General features: G+C 35.0%; 1 protein-coding gene across 1 annotated transcript in view; it reads right to left on the bottom strand.

Annotated features, from left to right (window-relative positions):
• The window catches only part of Cc2d2a (Coiled-coil and C2 domain containing 2A), a 102,563-nt gene that overhangs the window by 64,810 nt on the left and 19,866 nt on the right, over window positions 1-17,887 (bottom strand). Inside the window, exons 10-12 of the mRNA XM_075369115.1 lie at window positions 14,067-14,236; window positions 11,642-11,764; window positions 11,308-11,526 (exon numbers count right to left, since the gene is read on the bottom strand). Coding sequence (XP_075225230.1) covers window positions 11,308-11,526; window positions 11,642-11,764; window positions 14,067-14,236 — 512 coding nt within the window. The remainder of the gene's footprint in view (window positions 1-11,307; window positions 11,527-11,641; window positions 11,765-14,066; window positions 14,237-17,887) is intronic.

The raw sequence follows: 17,887 nt of genomic DNA, 5'->3' as shown, positions 1-17,887 counted from the left end.
TTACACATACATGGTAATTTAGCTAATAGTAAATAGATTGTACTTGTAAGAATTTTTACATATGCTATCTCTCAATATCTTTGTTGAACTGCAAATACGTGACAGTATTATGGAATTAACCTTGACAAAATGTCTTGTAAAGCGGTAGGTTTGTTGTTTATTCTAAATGTAAATAAAATAAGGTCACTAAAGAAAAAAGAAAAAGAACTTTTCTCAAAGAACAAACACCTTTTTAAAAAGAACTTTTTAGGAATTCATAGTGCAAGCATGGAGATAGGAGGAGATTTAATGAACTGAAAAATGATACAGTAATGAGAAGAGTGAACAAAAGTAGGAACTTAATCAGAAAAAATCAGAAGAGGAAAGGTAAGTGGCTCAAAGGCATCATCATCATCATCATCAGAAAAGGGCTAATTAAAACAGGGCTAAAAATATCAATTATAGTCTGTGCAAAAACCGGACCGCAGAAGAGTAAAACTTACAGATGGTCTAAATGGAAATGGAAGTTATAATGAACTCAAAGGTGTTTTAGATGGGAAGAGAGGAGAATAGAAGCAGGAAGGTGAAAGGGAGCTATTTCAAGACAAATAGAGATCCACTCGAACCCATTTAGGTTGTGAATGTGACATTAAAATCAAACTCTAAACCAGGGATTGATAACACTGATAGGAAAAAAGAAATTGTTTAATGTTTCTCTAAGTATGATACAATTTCTTGAATTGCTTTTTTGTGTACATTACAGATCTGTAAATACAATTTTTCTATCACCCTTAGTTTTAAATAAATTCAAAAAAATTAAAGGAAAATATAGTTTTAACTATAATGTCCAACAGTAATCAGCTAACATGTTGGTGTTCCATTTCCCTTTATAGCAGCTTTCCATCACTGAAATGTCTAGGTGGAAATGTTCACCATGTTTGCCACTTATGTCTCAAAGGTTGTCTGGGAAAAAATCCAAATGTGAGTGAAGGAAATGCATTTTCAAAGACATTACATTCCACAGCTCTGTATGAAGTAAGAAGTTGATAACAATATTGTGCTAATTGTTGGATTTTTGTTGCTGAGAAAATTTTTCAAACTTCTTTAAATGAAGCCGAAGCTGCACTTTCTACATTATTTAACACTGAGTTAAATACATCATCTATGACCAACTCTCTTATCTGAGGACCAACAAATATTCCTTCTTTAATTTTTCCTTCACTTACATTCGGAAATTTCTGCCTGATTTACAAAAATCTGGAACTACCCTTCATCACTGCATTTACAACATTTTTCATTAGTCCTAACCTGACATGGAGAGGGAGTAAAAATACTTTTTTGGGTTCAACTAAAGGCTCGGCTGTCCCATTCACAAAGAAAACACATGTACTTAGTATAGCCTAACTGCATGCCTAACAAAATAGCTGTAACTTTCAAATCATTACATATGTTCCAGCTATATTTTTCATAATTTATTTTTTCAAGAACATCTTTCATCACATTGTATGTCTCTTTCAAATTAATGTCATAAGTGATTGGTATCGAAGGATATTTGTTACCGTTGTGTAGTAGAACTACTTTTTAAACTATACTTGGACGAATCTATGAAAAGGCGCCAGTCCTCAGGTTTATGAACCTGTCCTAAGTGCAACATAAACTCATCAATATTTGTGCAATAAACCAAATTATTTTCATCAAAAAAGTACTGAAAAAGTTCTTTTTGTTGGCTTCAAAAGCCTGAAATTTTTGTATTTTTTTGAAGTAAATTCCAACCTTGCAATCTTGATCCTAACAGTTCAGCTTGATTTTTTGATAAATTTAAATCCTTAACAAAGTCATTTAATTCACCTTATGATATAAGATGTGGCTTATTGGAAGATAATTTAAAATCAAAGTCATTGTTGTCTTCTTCAGTACTGCCTGATTCTTCAACGCTGCTTTTGAAACATACATTCACAGGTGGCTCAGGAACTGAAATAATTTCATTGTGAGGTACAGGCCTGATTGCAGATTGCAATGAAGGATATTTTAGAGTATGATTAGATTTTTTAAAAATTCCAGAGCCAGTTGTTAATAAAAGTAACAATTGGTTACATGATCCTTTGTTCACACCAAACCATAGGTACATATGCCATAATATGTGACTATGATATGATTTAATTCTTTGTCTAGTATTGTTTATTTATAGCTTCAAATTATGTTAACAATGTTAAACAATAAAAAATACTATAACAAGCTAACAAAATACTAATAAGAGCTTAAAATGCTAACTGCATGTTGAAAAATTTTAAAAATCCTTTAATTAAAATTAAAATTTTTTTCAAAAGTGGTGGATGATAAATAGATTCTGAGTTCATATTCATTTTTAGCATCAAAAACCAGACTAAAATCATGTATTGCATGTTAGGAAACAAAAATTATGTTTGTCAGTGTAATATTAACTGCAGGCTATTAAATCAGAGAGCTTTATTGATTACTGAACAACTTGCTTTTAGTATTAACAAATGTATTGAAATGGGATTCCCAAATCATTTTAAAATTGCCAAAGATTAAACTTATTTTTAAATCTGGAGAGCTCATGACACTAGTAATTTTAGACTTATTAGTTTACTTAGCAATCTCACAAAAATCACAGAAAAAAATATTAAAGAACAATTATTACAAAGCAATTCACATTTAAATTGTAAAAAAGACTAAAGTTGTCTTAATAGCTGTATTTTTTGACCATCAAAGACTTTTGATACAACCTCACATCAGAAACTATTTTATAAACTAGAGGAATATGGAATCAGAGGAATAGCTTTGTCTTTGGATTAAAGGTTATTTATATGACAATCATAAATTTTAACCAATAACCTAAAATGTGTTCAAAAACTTACAACCTTCAGTTTATGACAAGGTTCTCTAATCCTAGTCCTTCTGTATGAAAAAGTTCTATTAAACTAAAAATTTAAAAAAATTGAATATTTCTTTTTTGTGGACAATACTGCAATTATATTTTTAGGAGGTAACTGGAATGATGTCTTTGTTGTTGCTGAGAAAGTTTATCGGTTAAAAAACAGCTGGATACATTAAGCTTGAATATAAAAAAAAAAAATGACATAAATGGACTTTCTCACCAAGTGCATTTATAGGCCTGATACATATTTAGAATTAGAATTACACTTTAAATGTAATATGATAAATAGTATAAATTACTATTACCTTGTGCCTATTAGAGAAAGTTGTGTCGATTATGTTAGGGAAGTTGTAGATGAATATCTTAAATCCCCGCAGCAGTACCTCAACTTTTGAGGCCTTAGAGAGTGACGTCCCGAAAGACCGAGCCCCTGCAGCCTTTTCCACTCTACACACAGCGGCTGCAGGTCACGACGCTCACCACACAACTACATGTCACAACACACACTTGGTTTCACACTCTACACACTTCTTCACATACCTCGCCAGCAACACATCACCACATCATCCCCGACAAGAATACTATGAATTTCAACACTTCTTCCTACACGACCACATTACACATGGTAATGCCATGACACCTTTCGATTCCTAGCCAGAACTTAAGGTGTGACCAACTGTGCAAAGAAGTGAATGGATCTACGAAGTGAGTCAAGAAGGGTGGCCTCCGGGAAAAAGGGTGCACCCAGTTGTATTAGCCCTAGCCCCAGTAATCCGTGCACTGCCGGGGTGGTCGTTTTTATTCGCTGGTTCTCGTGGGACGAAAAATGGATCCCAACAAAATCAATTCACAAACCACGGTGGTTGGCGGACCATTAAAAAAAACCGCCGCTCATTCATAAGAGGAACAAGAACATGATGAACCTTCAAAAATCGAAGACAGAAAGGAAAGGAAGGAAGAGCACAAAGAGGAACGGAGAAACCTCCCCTATGAACAGGGGAAATCGAACGAAAGGCAAAGGGATAAAGTTATTAAGACGTACGAAGATCGGTCAGGGGAAAAGACAAATATGGACGTCCAGGAACAGTCTAACAAGAGGTCGGCTACGTCCTCCCCGGAACCGGACGGGAGAGCTTTTGAGGAAACGGAAGGGCTCCCATTAGCAGAGAGAATAGGAATGCCCCCACGCCCGATGGCGAAGAAGCGAAAAGGCACGAGTAGTAATGCTCCGATCAGCCAACCACAGCTGCTTAAATATACGGAACGACTGGTGGAACTGACTGACGAATTCATACAATCGTGTAGGACAGGCCAACTGTCATCGGACGCAGTTGGTACGATGGCAATACGGTTGAAATGCCGGGCTAGGGACGTGGCAACAGCGGCCATGAAGACAAACATCGGGGCGAATGACGCAATAATCAAAGCCAAAAAACGGTAGACATGTCAACACAAACGGAAGACGACAGATAGAAAAAAGGAAAGACTTGGACGATGAAAAAGCATATAGCAAACAAATATCCGGTACCCTAGACAACAGTAACACGGAAGACCTTCAACGGATCGTCCACAAGCCATGGAAAAGAGAACTATATAAGTGCATCAAGAATTATATAGGTGCATCAACTATATAGGTGCTTCAGACGACATCAGGAACAACAATATTCCTCACGCAGAAAGGACGTTGGGAAAGATCGGCGTTCACTGTCCTGATTCAAGAGACGACACCTGAGATAGGAGCAAGGCTGGCAGCTGGCCTAGAAGCCTTGGGAGGTACGATGTTTAAGGATTCCCGATTGGTGGAAGTATCGCAACAAGGTTCACCTAGCTGCGATAGACGTAGACCAAGAATTATTAGTGGACCAGATGGGACAAGTCCTACACAGACTACAGGTGATAGAAAAGGAAACCCCGCAGTTCTGTGCTCCCAGCGGGAGATTTGAAGATATGATTGGTAAAGCAACGGAATACTGGGCTCGACGTAGCGAACAATCGGAAGAAGTCCACAATCTCTTCATGGTGGGCAAGCGACGGAAGAAAGAACTTCCTCGTGAACCACCCTCATCTGTGGTCGCAGTGAAAAGGGAGGGCACCACGTACGCAGACTTACTCAGGGAAGTAAAAACGAGTCTGGGAACAGACCTCGCGGAAGAAAAGGCCGCGCGGATAGCCTGGAGACCAGGGTACGTGATAGGGGCAACAAACGGGAAGATGTCGTGAAACGTCTAGGTTCAGGCCTCGGAGAAGTGAAAGTAAGTGAACGGCCACATGGAGGAAGACTACTGACATGCATTATTAAGGACATAGACACGGACGCAACTCCAGTGGAGGTAGAAGATGCAGTTCGACAAACCCTGGATGGCAATTCCCCTGTTCGTGTGGTGTCGTTGAGACCTTCATATGGAGAGATACAACGTGCGACTGTCCTCCTACCGCCGGGAGATGCCAAAAGTTTGCTTGGAATGGGAAGATTAAAATTCGGTTGGCACTTGCCGGATAGAGGGACGAGGCAAGAACACAAGACGCTTCCGGTGCTGGGAGACGGGACATGTCGCCGACAAATGCAAAGGCCCGGACCGCATAGGACTCTACTTTAATTACGGTGGAGAGGGACACGGAGCAGAACGATGCACAAAGGCAGAATGCCTCTCCTGTAAGGCGGTTGGACACTGGACCGGAGGCCGGAACTGCACACATCATCCGATATGAGGCACACATCATCCGTTACTACACACATCATCCAGCTAAACTGTGGGAGAAGACCCACGACCTAATATGGCGGGAAGCGATAGCGGCAGATGTAGATTTTCTTCTACTGTTACAACCAAACAAGAGATTGGTGGAAGCGGACGGCTGGTTGACGGACACCGATGGAGATGTGGCGATCGGGAATCGAACCGCTTCGCGGTGACCTCCATAACACGGAATAAAGGCCTCGTCTCAGTTGTTCTAACAGACTGCGTTCTAATAGTCGGATACATTTCCCCGAAATACGATAGGGCCGACTTCGACAGATACTTAGAGACGCTGGAAGGATCGATTCGTAGAACTGATAAACCAGTCATAATGGCAGAAGACTTCAACGCTAAGTGCTGCAAACTAGGAGGCAACCGATCAACAGGCAAAGGATACCGTCTTGCGGCTCTACTGAACTCAAACGGGCTAATAATACTGAGCACCTCAGGTGCCCGGGCGCGGCCTAGGCTCCGTCCTGGACGTAACAGTTATGACAGGTACACTGATACGAGATGGTCCTACATGGAAGATCTTAGAACACGAATTTCTCAGTGATCTAGCTATACTCTTTATAATAAACCTTTGGGACGTCGACAACCACCTACCCCCATAAACGATGGATACCAATCGTAAACGGTGGATATGAGAGGCAAAAAACCAACTTTGCAGACTTAGTGGGGGAAAGTATAAGAATAAACAATAGATCTCAAGAAGACTTACTGTCGGTAATGACGAAGGAGAGTGAAAAATTACACCCATGCCATACAAAATCGAGAAGGGTTTACTGGTGGACATCAGAAATTAAGCACCTATGTAAGGCAGCCAGAAGCGCCAAAAGGAGGTTAGAACGAGTCAAACAAAACCGACCCGAAGAGGTAGAGAGAACAGAAATAGAATACAACATCGTCTCGAGTTCACAACAGCTGAACTGCGACCCGGCCTGATGCAGATGACTCCACTTCTCGGTAGACGTCTCGATGGTAGCCTACGCAGACGACCTGGCAATGATGGTGGCAGCCTACACGGAAGACGAGATGGAAACCACAGCCACCAATGCGATACAGCGAGTAAGTGAATGGCTGAGGCAGAAGGGACTACATTTAGCCCCGAAAAAAATTTCGATCTTAACCATCGCTGGTCGGAGAAGACTACGCCGACTCACGGTTACGGTAGATGGAATGCGAGTGACAGAGTCCCCACATGTCAAATACTTAGGCGTGTGGTTTCAACGCTCTGGTAAATTTACTAAACATCTAACAGAAGTCTGTAACAAAGCTGGCCAAATCACATCCACCTTAACCAAAAAAAAGGAAACTACTAAAGGACCCCGCGCATCAAAGAGGAGACTGTTAATGACGGTGGCCATGGCCATAGTGTTATATGAAGTACCGGCACTAAATGTAAAGAGAAATGTACAGAAGCTGTCAGCACTGCAGAGAAGAATGACTTTATAACGTCCAGGTATCCCACGATTGCGAAAGACGCAGCGAACGTGATACCCTCGAAAAAGGGTTTACGAGGGAATGGATAGGGAAACGACTAAGATACTACTCCGACAAGAATGGAAGGAAGAATGGTGAACCAAGGGATCATGGATGCGAACCCTAATTCCTCGACTAGAGGAATGGTTGGACAGGAAACACGGTAAGGTGTCCTACCATATGACACAATTTTTAATAAGCCATGGAGAATTTGGAGACTATCTCCACCGAATCACACAACGACCGTTCCCCAACTGCGTGGTGACATTGACACCCCGGAACATATGTTTTTTCATTGCCCAAGGTGGATGGAACCCCGGTATGCCACAAGTATCCATTGACTGACACCACAATCTGTGATGGCATACATGATAAGAAACCAGGAAAACTGGCTGACTGTACAAAGGTATGTTACCTTATTCCTACGAACAAAAGAGGAGGAAAGCCAGGACTGGATTGCCTAACAGACATGGAAACAAGGAGAACAAACATACAATGACGCTCACTAACGAGTGAATAGAGAACATAGAGCAAAACAGAATTTACTCAGACAGACGGAAGGGGACATTATGACTGGTTTTTTTCGTAGCTGGGCCGGACTCCCCCTTCCAACTGTCAAACAGCAAAAAGAACGCTCCAGACAATACATGCTGACCTGCCATGCTGGACATACAGCCAGTAGGTAGGGAGGCCCATTAGTCAGAAAGACACCTCTCCAGACGCTATTTGCTTCACTGCAGACCCGTCATGGAGGGGCAGAAAAAAAAAAGATGAATGTCTTAAATGGGGTAATAATCATGAATTTTAAATGAAAAGCTTAAATTTATATCATATAAATTTAAAAAGTAAAATAAAATAACTTACAATAATAATATTTCAACGGTTTATTAGCATTTATACAACATAGCTGTTTGGGCAAGCTCTTGATTCCCAAGTCAATAATATATTTATTGTGAATATAAATATAATATATTTATATTCAATAAACCTAGGACCTATGCTAATGTATTATTTATTTACTATTGCTTAATGATTTCAGCATGTTGAAAGTGGGAAAAATCATATGTAAAAGACTACTGGACTTGCATTTAAAAATGCTTGATAATTTTGACCTATAGAGGAGCAAATTTATATATTTAGACCAAACTCTGAAAATAAATTAAAAACACTTTTGTTTCTAATCTTACTTTTGTAAGGAGACAAATAATTTATATTAATACTAAACTAATTAATTCATTCCTCCGGAAATCAGTGACAATGAACATCATAAGTAATCAGTAAAAAATGAGGAAATTAAATGGTTATTGGACAGAGTATTCATTGCCTTGGATGCAATTCAAGGGAATGATTTTATTTATTTGTAAATGTAAATATGTATGATTATTAATATTTTTGAAGTGATATTTCAGTTTCTGTATTATTTTGGTATTCCATTTTGTTTACTGATGAACAGCAGAGTAATTCATAGCAGAGATGATGCCATAAGTATAATAATTTTTACACTGATTGCACTTCTTAATTATAATTTATAATTGATAGTTACCAATCGATTAATACTGATTAATATTTAATAATAGCGATTGATGGTATTATTGTTAATTAATATGTTTATCATGTTTTTTGTTTTTATTTTAATTGGTCTTATAAAAGATTACTTATAATTAACTGTTTGTAAACGATCATAAAGATTTTAATTATACAGATATATAAGAAGGAAATAAATATTCTGAAAAATTTTCTACCTCCAAGGGATTATGATCTTAATTTTTTATTATACTGTAGACTGCCATTAGTGTACAAGTTTTTTTTTTAATTTTCATTTTGCATATATCTTGTATGCTCATCTTGTACAGTACGCAACTATGAATTGTAATTAAACGCCCAATAAATAAATAAGCATTTAATGATAATAATCAGATATGTTAAGGATAACAAGTAAATTGGGAAGCTACATTTTTAGTCAAATAGGAGTGAATTCAAATTCTCATAAACCCTTGAGATGTTACTATTTGTTAAACTGTTGAAAATTTGTCTTTAACAAATGAACTAAAATTTATAAGCGTGAAGCTCATTTCAAAATTTAACAAATAATATACTAATACCCTTAACTGAATTTACAAGTCTTAAAACAATAGCTTAAAATCCAGTGAAATGGTAGACTTCAAACTAATCTAAAATAATCACAAGTTATTCAAGTTATAGAGAGCTAAAACATTTCGTTAAGCAAATATAAAGGTCATTAAATATACCAAATAAATTCACTATACGAGAATTATTTTTTTGCATAAAAAATTTATTAAATTTCTAAATGATCAAATTAACATTAATATGGACTTGATCGGCACAGCTGAAATCATCATTGCGCAATCAAATTACAGTGCAACCAACTTAACTTCACATACAGGAAAAATATGAACTAACAACAACTAGCGATTGAAGTAGGATGAAGTAAATCTACCTGTTTCTTCTTCCGTATAAAGTATTTAATAACACCGTTAACAATATTTTTATCTTCAGCATGAATATACGGTTCTCATAATTCCAGATTTATCCTTGTGCAGTCTTAATTGTTGAAAAATAAATACTAAAAAGGTAATGAGGTAGAAGATAAAAAACAAAAGAACTAGTAGACAAAATTTAACGATAACTAAAATTCTGCTTTTCAATTAAATTGTAAAATGAATTATTAATATCAAAACTGAATGTAAACAGTAATAATAATAATAATAATAAAACCCAATTAAATTTATTTATAATAAAATAAAATAACAATGCTTAATATACAATACAGAAAAGCTGTAAGAGACGCTTTCAACCTATCTGTACTTGTAACCTTATGGCTTATGGTTTAGAAGTCTTTAGAGCTTTAGTATAACCAACAAAAATTTTTATACAGGTAAACTATAATAAAAATCAAATGATTTTTATCCAATGTTTTTATCCAGTTGACAGTCTCTGGAGTTTGAGTTAATTTTCCAGTACTTTATTATTTGAGATCTGTTCAATTTCTAAACAACTCTTCCAGAGTTGTATATTATTTTCAAGCCTTGCTTTACTTAATTTTTTTGTAGACACTTTTTTCAATGCCATTTATAGTTCATGAATACATTTTTTAGTTAGTTTCATTTAAATGAGTTTTCTTTATCTTCTCTATAATTACAGTTTTTTTTTTCAGTAAATAAGGATTTCAGTTTTGGAAATATGAAGGAGTAAGGTCGAGAGGATATGAATACAATAATTTTGGTGCTCTTTTTTTGTGCCTAATTATGAATAACAGAAAACTGTACACTGATGTATTATTATAGAAGAACAACAGATAATCTTTACACTGTTCATGTTTTTTTCTTCTCCTTTTCTTGGAGATCCCAATCAAAAAGTCAAAATTTTTTGTGATTTGTTAGACAATCATCGATTGGGTAACTCGTTAGCTTTTTTCATATTTGAATCATTAATTGACATTGATCATGTCCTAAATGACAAATCACCATCAACTGATTTCCAACCAATTTAAGACTAAACATCAGATAAGGCTAAAATATTAACACCATAAGCTTGTTTTATCATTTGATGAGAATCTTGGAAAAAATTTTAAACAGTTTTATAAAAAATAAAATAGTAGACATACATTAAAATGTCAGCCATTTAAAAAAAAAAACAGAAAGCAATCACGAACAATACTGCCTTACTGCAAATCCAGAACAATGACTAATATTAAAACCTGCAGCAACAAAAAGAAATTTGCTTACATTGTTACATCTATGCAGTCTGCAAACTTTTGTCTTTTTACTACAATCCACTTTCAAGACTTATAAGAAAATTCCCCTGAAAACTCTCAATTTAAGAAGCAAATTCTTCAATCTAAAATGCTAAACATTTTATATAACTGCAGTAAATTAATTGTATAATAGATAAAAAAATTAATGATGTATATTGCGCTGAAATAACAGGGAAACCTAGAAACACAAATATGATGGCTGAATTATTTATTAATATGTAACAGTAATATACATTTATAAAGCATAAGAAAATATAAAAATGATAAATTTATATTGCAAAATAAAGCTATCTTTTTTATATCAATTCATACACACATTAATAAAAATTACATTCAATTTTATTAAATATTTATAAAATTTTAATGCTGCTAAATATGTTGTTTATTAATTAATTATTTATTTGACTTTATGAAATACAAAATGCAGTGTAACTTACTTCTGAATTTCATTTTCCCATTCATCTGGAAGATTAAAAGGAGACTCTTCATTTTCTGGAGTGAATATTAATAGTTGTGTAGTTGTCGAAGAGAAACCTTGTTGCTGACGAATTTTTTTCAAATCATGCCATGTTTTAAGAACACTTGTAGTTAATTCTCTATCTTTTATACCCTCGCTCAATCTCAATTCTTTTGTTTCACTAATCTCTGCTATATATCTGAAAAAATACAACTTGTCAAATAGAATAGACATGAAGTAAACATACTTCAAAACGTTTACAACATGGATAGAATTTAATTTATTTAAAAGTAAAATGGTGAAAACAAACTTACCTCTGCAATTTTTCTACATGACTAGGATCACTATCAATTATACATAGTAGATTATCTCGAGCATGTCTTAATGCTTGGAGGTGTTGGGCCAGTCTAACACCAATTTCAGATTCCATCCTGTCTCTATAACACAAACGGGTAGTATAACTATGTATTAATGAATGAATGATCAACAAAATTATTACACATAAAATTACAATTACTCATTTAAAGAAAAAATCACTTATACTATTTAGTCATAATAAAGGATGTCTGACACAAAAGAATGGAGCCAGTGATTCTAATTCGTTTGCTATTTATGTATTCAATTTGAATTGAAATCATCATCAAATTTTAAAATAAGGTAATTTATTACTGATAAACTTACAAAAAAGTTTTAAAAAAATATATATATATATGAATGTATTTACATATATCACAAACATGTAGTGATTTTCAAATTAGCTTTCACATGTAAATTTTTTTTATAGGTTATGAAAATATCCAAATTTCATTAGCAACAGTCAATAGTCAACTCATTTTGATGTTAACTATTACTGAACTTTTATTATTTTCAATGACCTTTCTAAATTGAATGATGATTTCAATCACAGCTTTTCATATATCTTAACACTACAAAGGGCAACATAAGTAAGGCCACCTGAACTGTTATATTTGATATTCACAATTGCCTTGTCCAGAGTTATTCCTTGAGATATACGAATACTACCTTTATATGCCAGTATTAATGGAAATTGTCTTCAAGAACAAGAAAGCTCTTTTTTTTTTATAAGAAGCCATTACTAGTTCAATAGACCCAGAGTTATCAAAGAGAGTTCATCCTGTGCATTTTTCAAAAGAAACAAATATGCAACGTGGTGTGATCACTTTCAATAGCAGGATTGTAAATTATATAAATTATTGTTTCAACTGATCCGTTATTAAATACTTTGTGATCGTAAGATTTCATTTGTTTATTTACATCATTCACATAACTTACACATTTTGTAATGTTTGACAGTTTATAAAAAATGAAATTTTTGCAAAGAAAAAATCCTCCCAAAATTTATATGTACATATATTCAAAAAACAACAACTTAACCACCAAAACATAGTAACAGAAAAACCAAAAAGCTTTTTAGGTTTTAATTAGCATAGCAGTTAAATGTTGATGAATTATTTGAATTTTCAAAAAATTTATATAATTGTAATAACAATAAAAAAAAAATCAATTTGAACAATAATTGATTAAAATCAATTTCTTTATGTCAATATAACTGTAATAAATATATCTTGAAATGACAAAACTGAACTGTTCACACTGAATAATGTAGAAAGAACATGTAGGCAAAATTTCAAAATTTTATTCAAATACTTTCTGGAGTTTGTGAACAAAGTTTTGCAAAAAGTTGGCTCAAGAAGGCTATGCTTGATCTAATCAGACTCTTTCCAAATACCTTAATCATATTTGTTAGAATATGATGTATGATCATAGTAAAAACTACAACTATATATTCATTTTAAGTTGAATCAAAAGACAGAAAGTTGTGTAAGATGCACTTTATTTCATTAGGAAAAAAGATAGCAGTCAATCACAAATAAAAATTTTTCTTTCAGAATTCTTAGAATTCAGGTTCTAACTCCTTTTCAAGTAATTTAAAAAATATGTACTGTAATATAAAGTAAAAAAAATCTCCTGAAATCTGATCATATTTTCAATTAAGAAAGTTCGTGATAACAAAACCAGTTTACAAAATTAATTAAATTCAACAAAACTGTAAGAGAATTGACTTTAACACAAACACTAATTTTATTCATTACACCTCAATGTTACACATTATACTGGCTAAGTAATCACAGTTATTTGGTGAAGATGATAATAAACTATCCCAAAAATCCACAATAAAAATTATTTCACTTTGGATTGATTATCTCATTTCTCTTCCCACCTCTTATTCCTTTTTCCTTGGAGAAATGTCATGTGAATTAGGTCAGTCACCCTGGTTCCATCTATGGCACCGTGTTTTTTTAATTTCATTAGAAATTATACCAAATATTCAGGTACCCAAAAAATTGTAATATTCTGCAGAATTTGTAAACATTACATTTTTTTTGCCTCTAGGATGACTGTTGCAAAAAAAATCACACAATTAGGAATCCAGGAGATTTCTACATATATCAGATTCTTTCTTTTTGGTGGCTGCCTATAGCAACTCAACTTAGTATTATTTTAGAACAGATAAAAATTTATTAAACTATTACTGAAACAAACAATCTAAAAAAGAGTGAAGTATAACTAATAAGACTCATAAATTGTCTGAAGTAACATAATCGCATCATATAAAATAGAATAATTTTCAATAACTAATGCAGAAAATTAATTTGCTCATGCAATAAGTAACAACATTGTTAGAGTGCAACATTTATTTACAGAAAACATGCTTACCTGTAAGCATCATAAAGTGATATTAATTGTTGACTAAGAACATGCTCTCTGCTAAACAAAGGATGATGAGTAAATCTTAGTTCATCAATTTCAAGTTCTAATAAGCATGTCTTATCATCAGGAATCTCTTCAACTGAACGCTTTTTTTTAGACATATCCATAAGTTCTGCCTACAAAAAAAGGAATTAATTTTTTAATTCTTAAATTACAAACATAAAAATTATATGTTGAGATTCCATAGAAAATCAAGATTATCTATCAGCTTAGGACAGTATATTCTACACTAGCAGTACATTTTATTATGTTCAGTTTTTTTTTATACCTTAAAATAATTCTTTTTTTTTTTGATGTTCAGTTTATTTTAATCATTAAAAAAATAAATTAAATCAGTTTACTAAAATAAAATTAAACAAACTATAAACTATTAAGAATAAAAAAGTAATTAAAATAAATTTAACAATAATTTGAGTCCGCAACAAACAATCCTTATTTCTTAACAGGCAGTACTTTAAACAACATATGTTTAATTACATGAAAATGGTGATCTAAAAGAAAATGGTGAGACATTGTACAGTGGAAGGTGAAAAGTCTCTGTAAATTAAAAATGGATTAAGTTATTACATGATAGAAAACTTTTAATATTTTATACAAGCTGATATTCGTGTTACAATACTGTAGTTAAAAAGTTATAAACCCATTAAAATAATTTAATATAAACAAATTTTTTAAGTTCACAAATACGTTTAATTAAATATATGCTACAATTTTGTTATTCCTGAAATAAAACTATGATAGGGGAAAAAATCACCAGAAAATACATAACATCACAAAAAAGTATAATTTTAGTGCAACTACCATCACACAAGAGAGATAAATATGTTGTTTGGATATTCTCATGAAATAGCAATCCTGAAACATTATACGAGGGTTATTTTTTTTTAAGGTCCGATCAGTCGCGAAATAAAAACCCGCGCAAAAATCGGATGAACCTTTGCGCATATGTGTTGCGCAGCGTCTCTAGTATGGCCTTCAATCACGCCGCATTACTTCATTTAGTTCTGAACACGCAGCTAGCACGTAAACATGTCCACAACAATAGTATCTCCCGCCAAGTGTGAAATGTGTGCGGTAATTCGATTTCTTTAGGCTGAGGGGTGTAATGCAGCTGAAATTCATAGACAAATAAGTAATGTGTACAGTGAAACTTCAATGAGTAACAGTAAAGTGCGACAATGGTGCAGGAACTTTAAAGCAGGACATACAGATATTCATGATACATGCGGTCAGGGAAGGAAGCGAGTGTCAACCGATGATCTCGTTGAGCGAGTGGATGAGGCAATTCGAGAAAATCGTCGGTTCACAATTTCTGTATTCAATGATTCATTTCCTGAAATTTCAAGGTCAGCTCTCTACACCATTGTGAGTGAGAGATTTCGGTACCACAAACTGTGCGAGATGGGTTCCCAAGATGCTGTCCCACCATCACAAAACAATGAGAATGGACACTTCCCTAACGTTTCTCCAGCGCTACCGCAATAAAGGAGAAGATTTTTTGAACAAAATTGTCACAGGGGACGAGACACAGGTCCATTTCGAAACTGAAGAAACAAAAGAACAATCCAAAAAGTGGATGCATTCTCATTCTCCCAGTAAACCAAACAAGTTCAAGCGAACCTTCTCCAACTGAAAGCATATGGCTACTGTGTTCTGGGACTGGTGTACTCTTCGTGGAATTCAAGGAACGTGGCATGACCATCATTGCAGCCTCATACTGCGTGACTCTTCAACATCTGCGAAGGGCAATTCAGAATATGTGGAGAGGAATGTTGTCATTAGGCATTGTCTTTCTCCATGACAATGCTCGGCCGCACACTGCAGCTGTAACAAAGAAGCTCCTGCAGCATTTTCGTTGGGAAGTGTTTGATCACCCAAGTAGGGAAAAGTGGGCATACTGGATTGTGACGTCATTGATGCAGTAGCCTGTCACCACCATATTGGAATGTCCCTTTTTTCCTTTGGGAATTAGCCTTTTCCCTTAGCGGGAGATTTAAAATTCTGCAGGGATACCAACTTGGGTAATATATTCGCTTTGAATATTACTTATAATAATTAATTCAAAGGTTAGTACCGCTGTTGATCAGCTGTTGTGTACCGGTCGGTTTGAATTAAATAAATAAATAAACAATATTCGAAGTGAAAAAACAATTGGTTGGGTACAAGAACTCGAACCCGGTCATGATGGGACACGACTGACTGCCTTGAACCAATCGGCTGTAGTGACTCCCTGACGTAAAGAGTGAAAAATGTTCTATATAAGCTGTGAATCTTAACGTCATATCAGTCTGTACATTAACACACACACATATATATATACATACACACACATATACGAAAACATACACACACACACACACACACACACACACACACACACAACCACATATACATATACATACACAAACATACATGCCCTACCTACCTACCTACCTATACACACCTACACCACCCCTTCCCGTCACCATCACATCCACCAACCACCAACACCCCCACCCCACCATTCACCTACTCCACCATGATATGTGTAGTAAGCGTTCAACACAAGCGACAGCGATGGAATGAAGAAACTAACTAAGACGTACCCCCTCCAACCATACAAAACCATCGTATCCCCTCCTACAATGCCTACGTATACAGTCGACCTCGAACATGTTTGAACAGGAAAACTTCCATACACAAACTAACATTAACATAACGACAAGATAACGATAACATGGGGTTAACATAACGATAACATAATGTTAATAACGATAAAGTTATGTTAACGTTGCATATACATGATGATGACTGATGTTACTACGTTAACATAACGTACAATTTACATAATGATGATGGATTTGTAGAATAAAACGTGGAGAGGGTTACCCCCACCATGTCTACGCTGATATAATAAAGGGGACTAAGATCATTGACCTAGCATTCGCAGTTGAGCAACGGTCATGGAAGGAGTTATCGAGTATCATAGCTTCCTCGGCATTCGAGGTGAGTTTATAGTTAAAGAACTCGCTGTTGTCAGTGACAGCGGATGTTACATGATCATACATTTTCGTTCACCGTACCCGCGTGCTAAATTGAAATCTAAATACAGGCGGATGGCCGCTTGGTTAGAAAGAAATTTTCACAAAATAGATTGGGAGTACGGTGACGTTGTATACAGCGATGATGTTATGAAGAAAATTTGTTCACAGTTCTCTATAATATACACAAAGGGGTTTGAGAAATCTGAATTTTTGCGTCTATATCATAACGATGTTCGAATGATACAAGAGGACGCACCAAAGCCGAATTCGAATTACATCGTAACCTGTCCGTACCATAAACTACATCCAAGCGGAAAATGTGCGTTACAAACCGGATGTTTCTACATGGACTGGTTGAAATTGTGTAAAAAGCCATTGGATCTAGTCAGAGAAGCGGATCGTTTGATATCGGGGACAGACGTAGAGGACGTGGTCCACTGTATCATCAGTTTCACAATCCGGGCTTTGACTCGAATCCACCAAACGAAACCTAGCCAAACTCACCCAAAAGGCACCAGGGCCAGAGAGAAACTGTGTGATATACCGATTAGAGGAAACCCATCTAATCACACCTAAATCAAACACTGTAGGAAATATACCACGTGTCTAGCGACCTGTGGGGGATTCATTCCACCTGACCTGCCAAGATGCAAGGCCCCAGTCTTCAATCTCCTGCTTTCATTCTGACACCAGTATTTCTTCAGCACTAATTCACTACCAATGTTACACAAATACATCTAAAAT

The sequence above is a fragment of the Lycorma delicatula genome, chromosome 6, assembly GCF_047948215.1.
Source record: "Lycorma delicatula isolate Av1 chromosome 6, ASM4794821v1, whole genome shotgun sequence".
Classification (NCBI taxonomy): Eukaryota; Metazoa; Arthropoda; class Insecta; order Hemiptera; family Fulgoridae; genus Lycorma; species Lycorma delicatula.
This window is presented reverse-complemented; position numbering and strand designations above follow the sequence as displayed.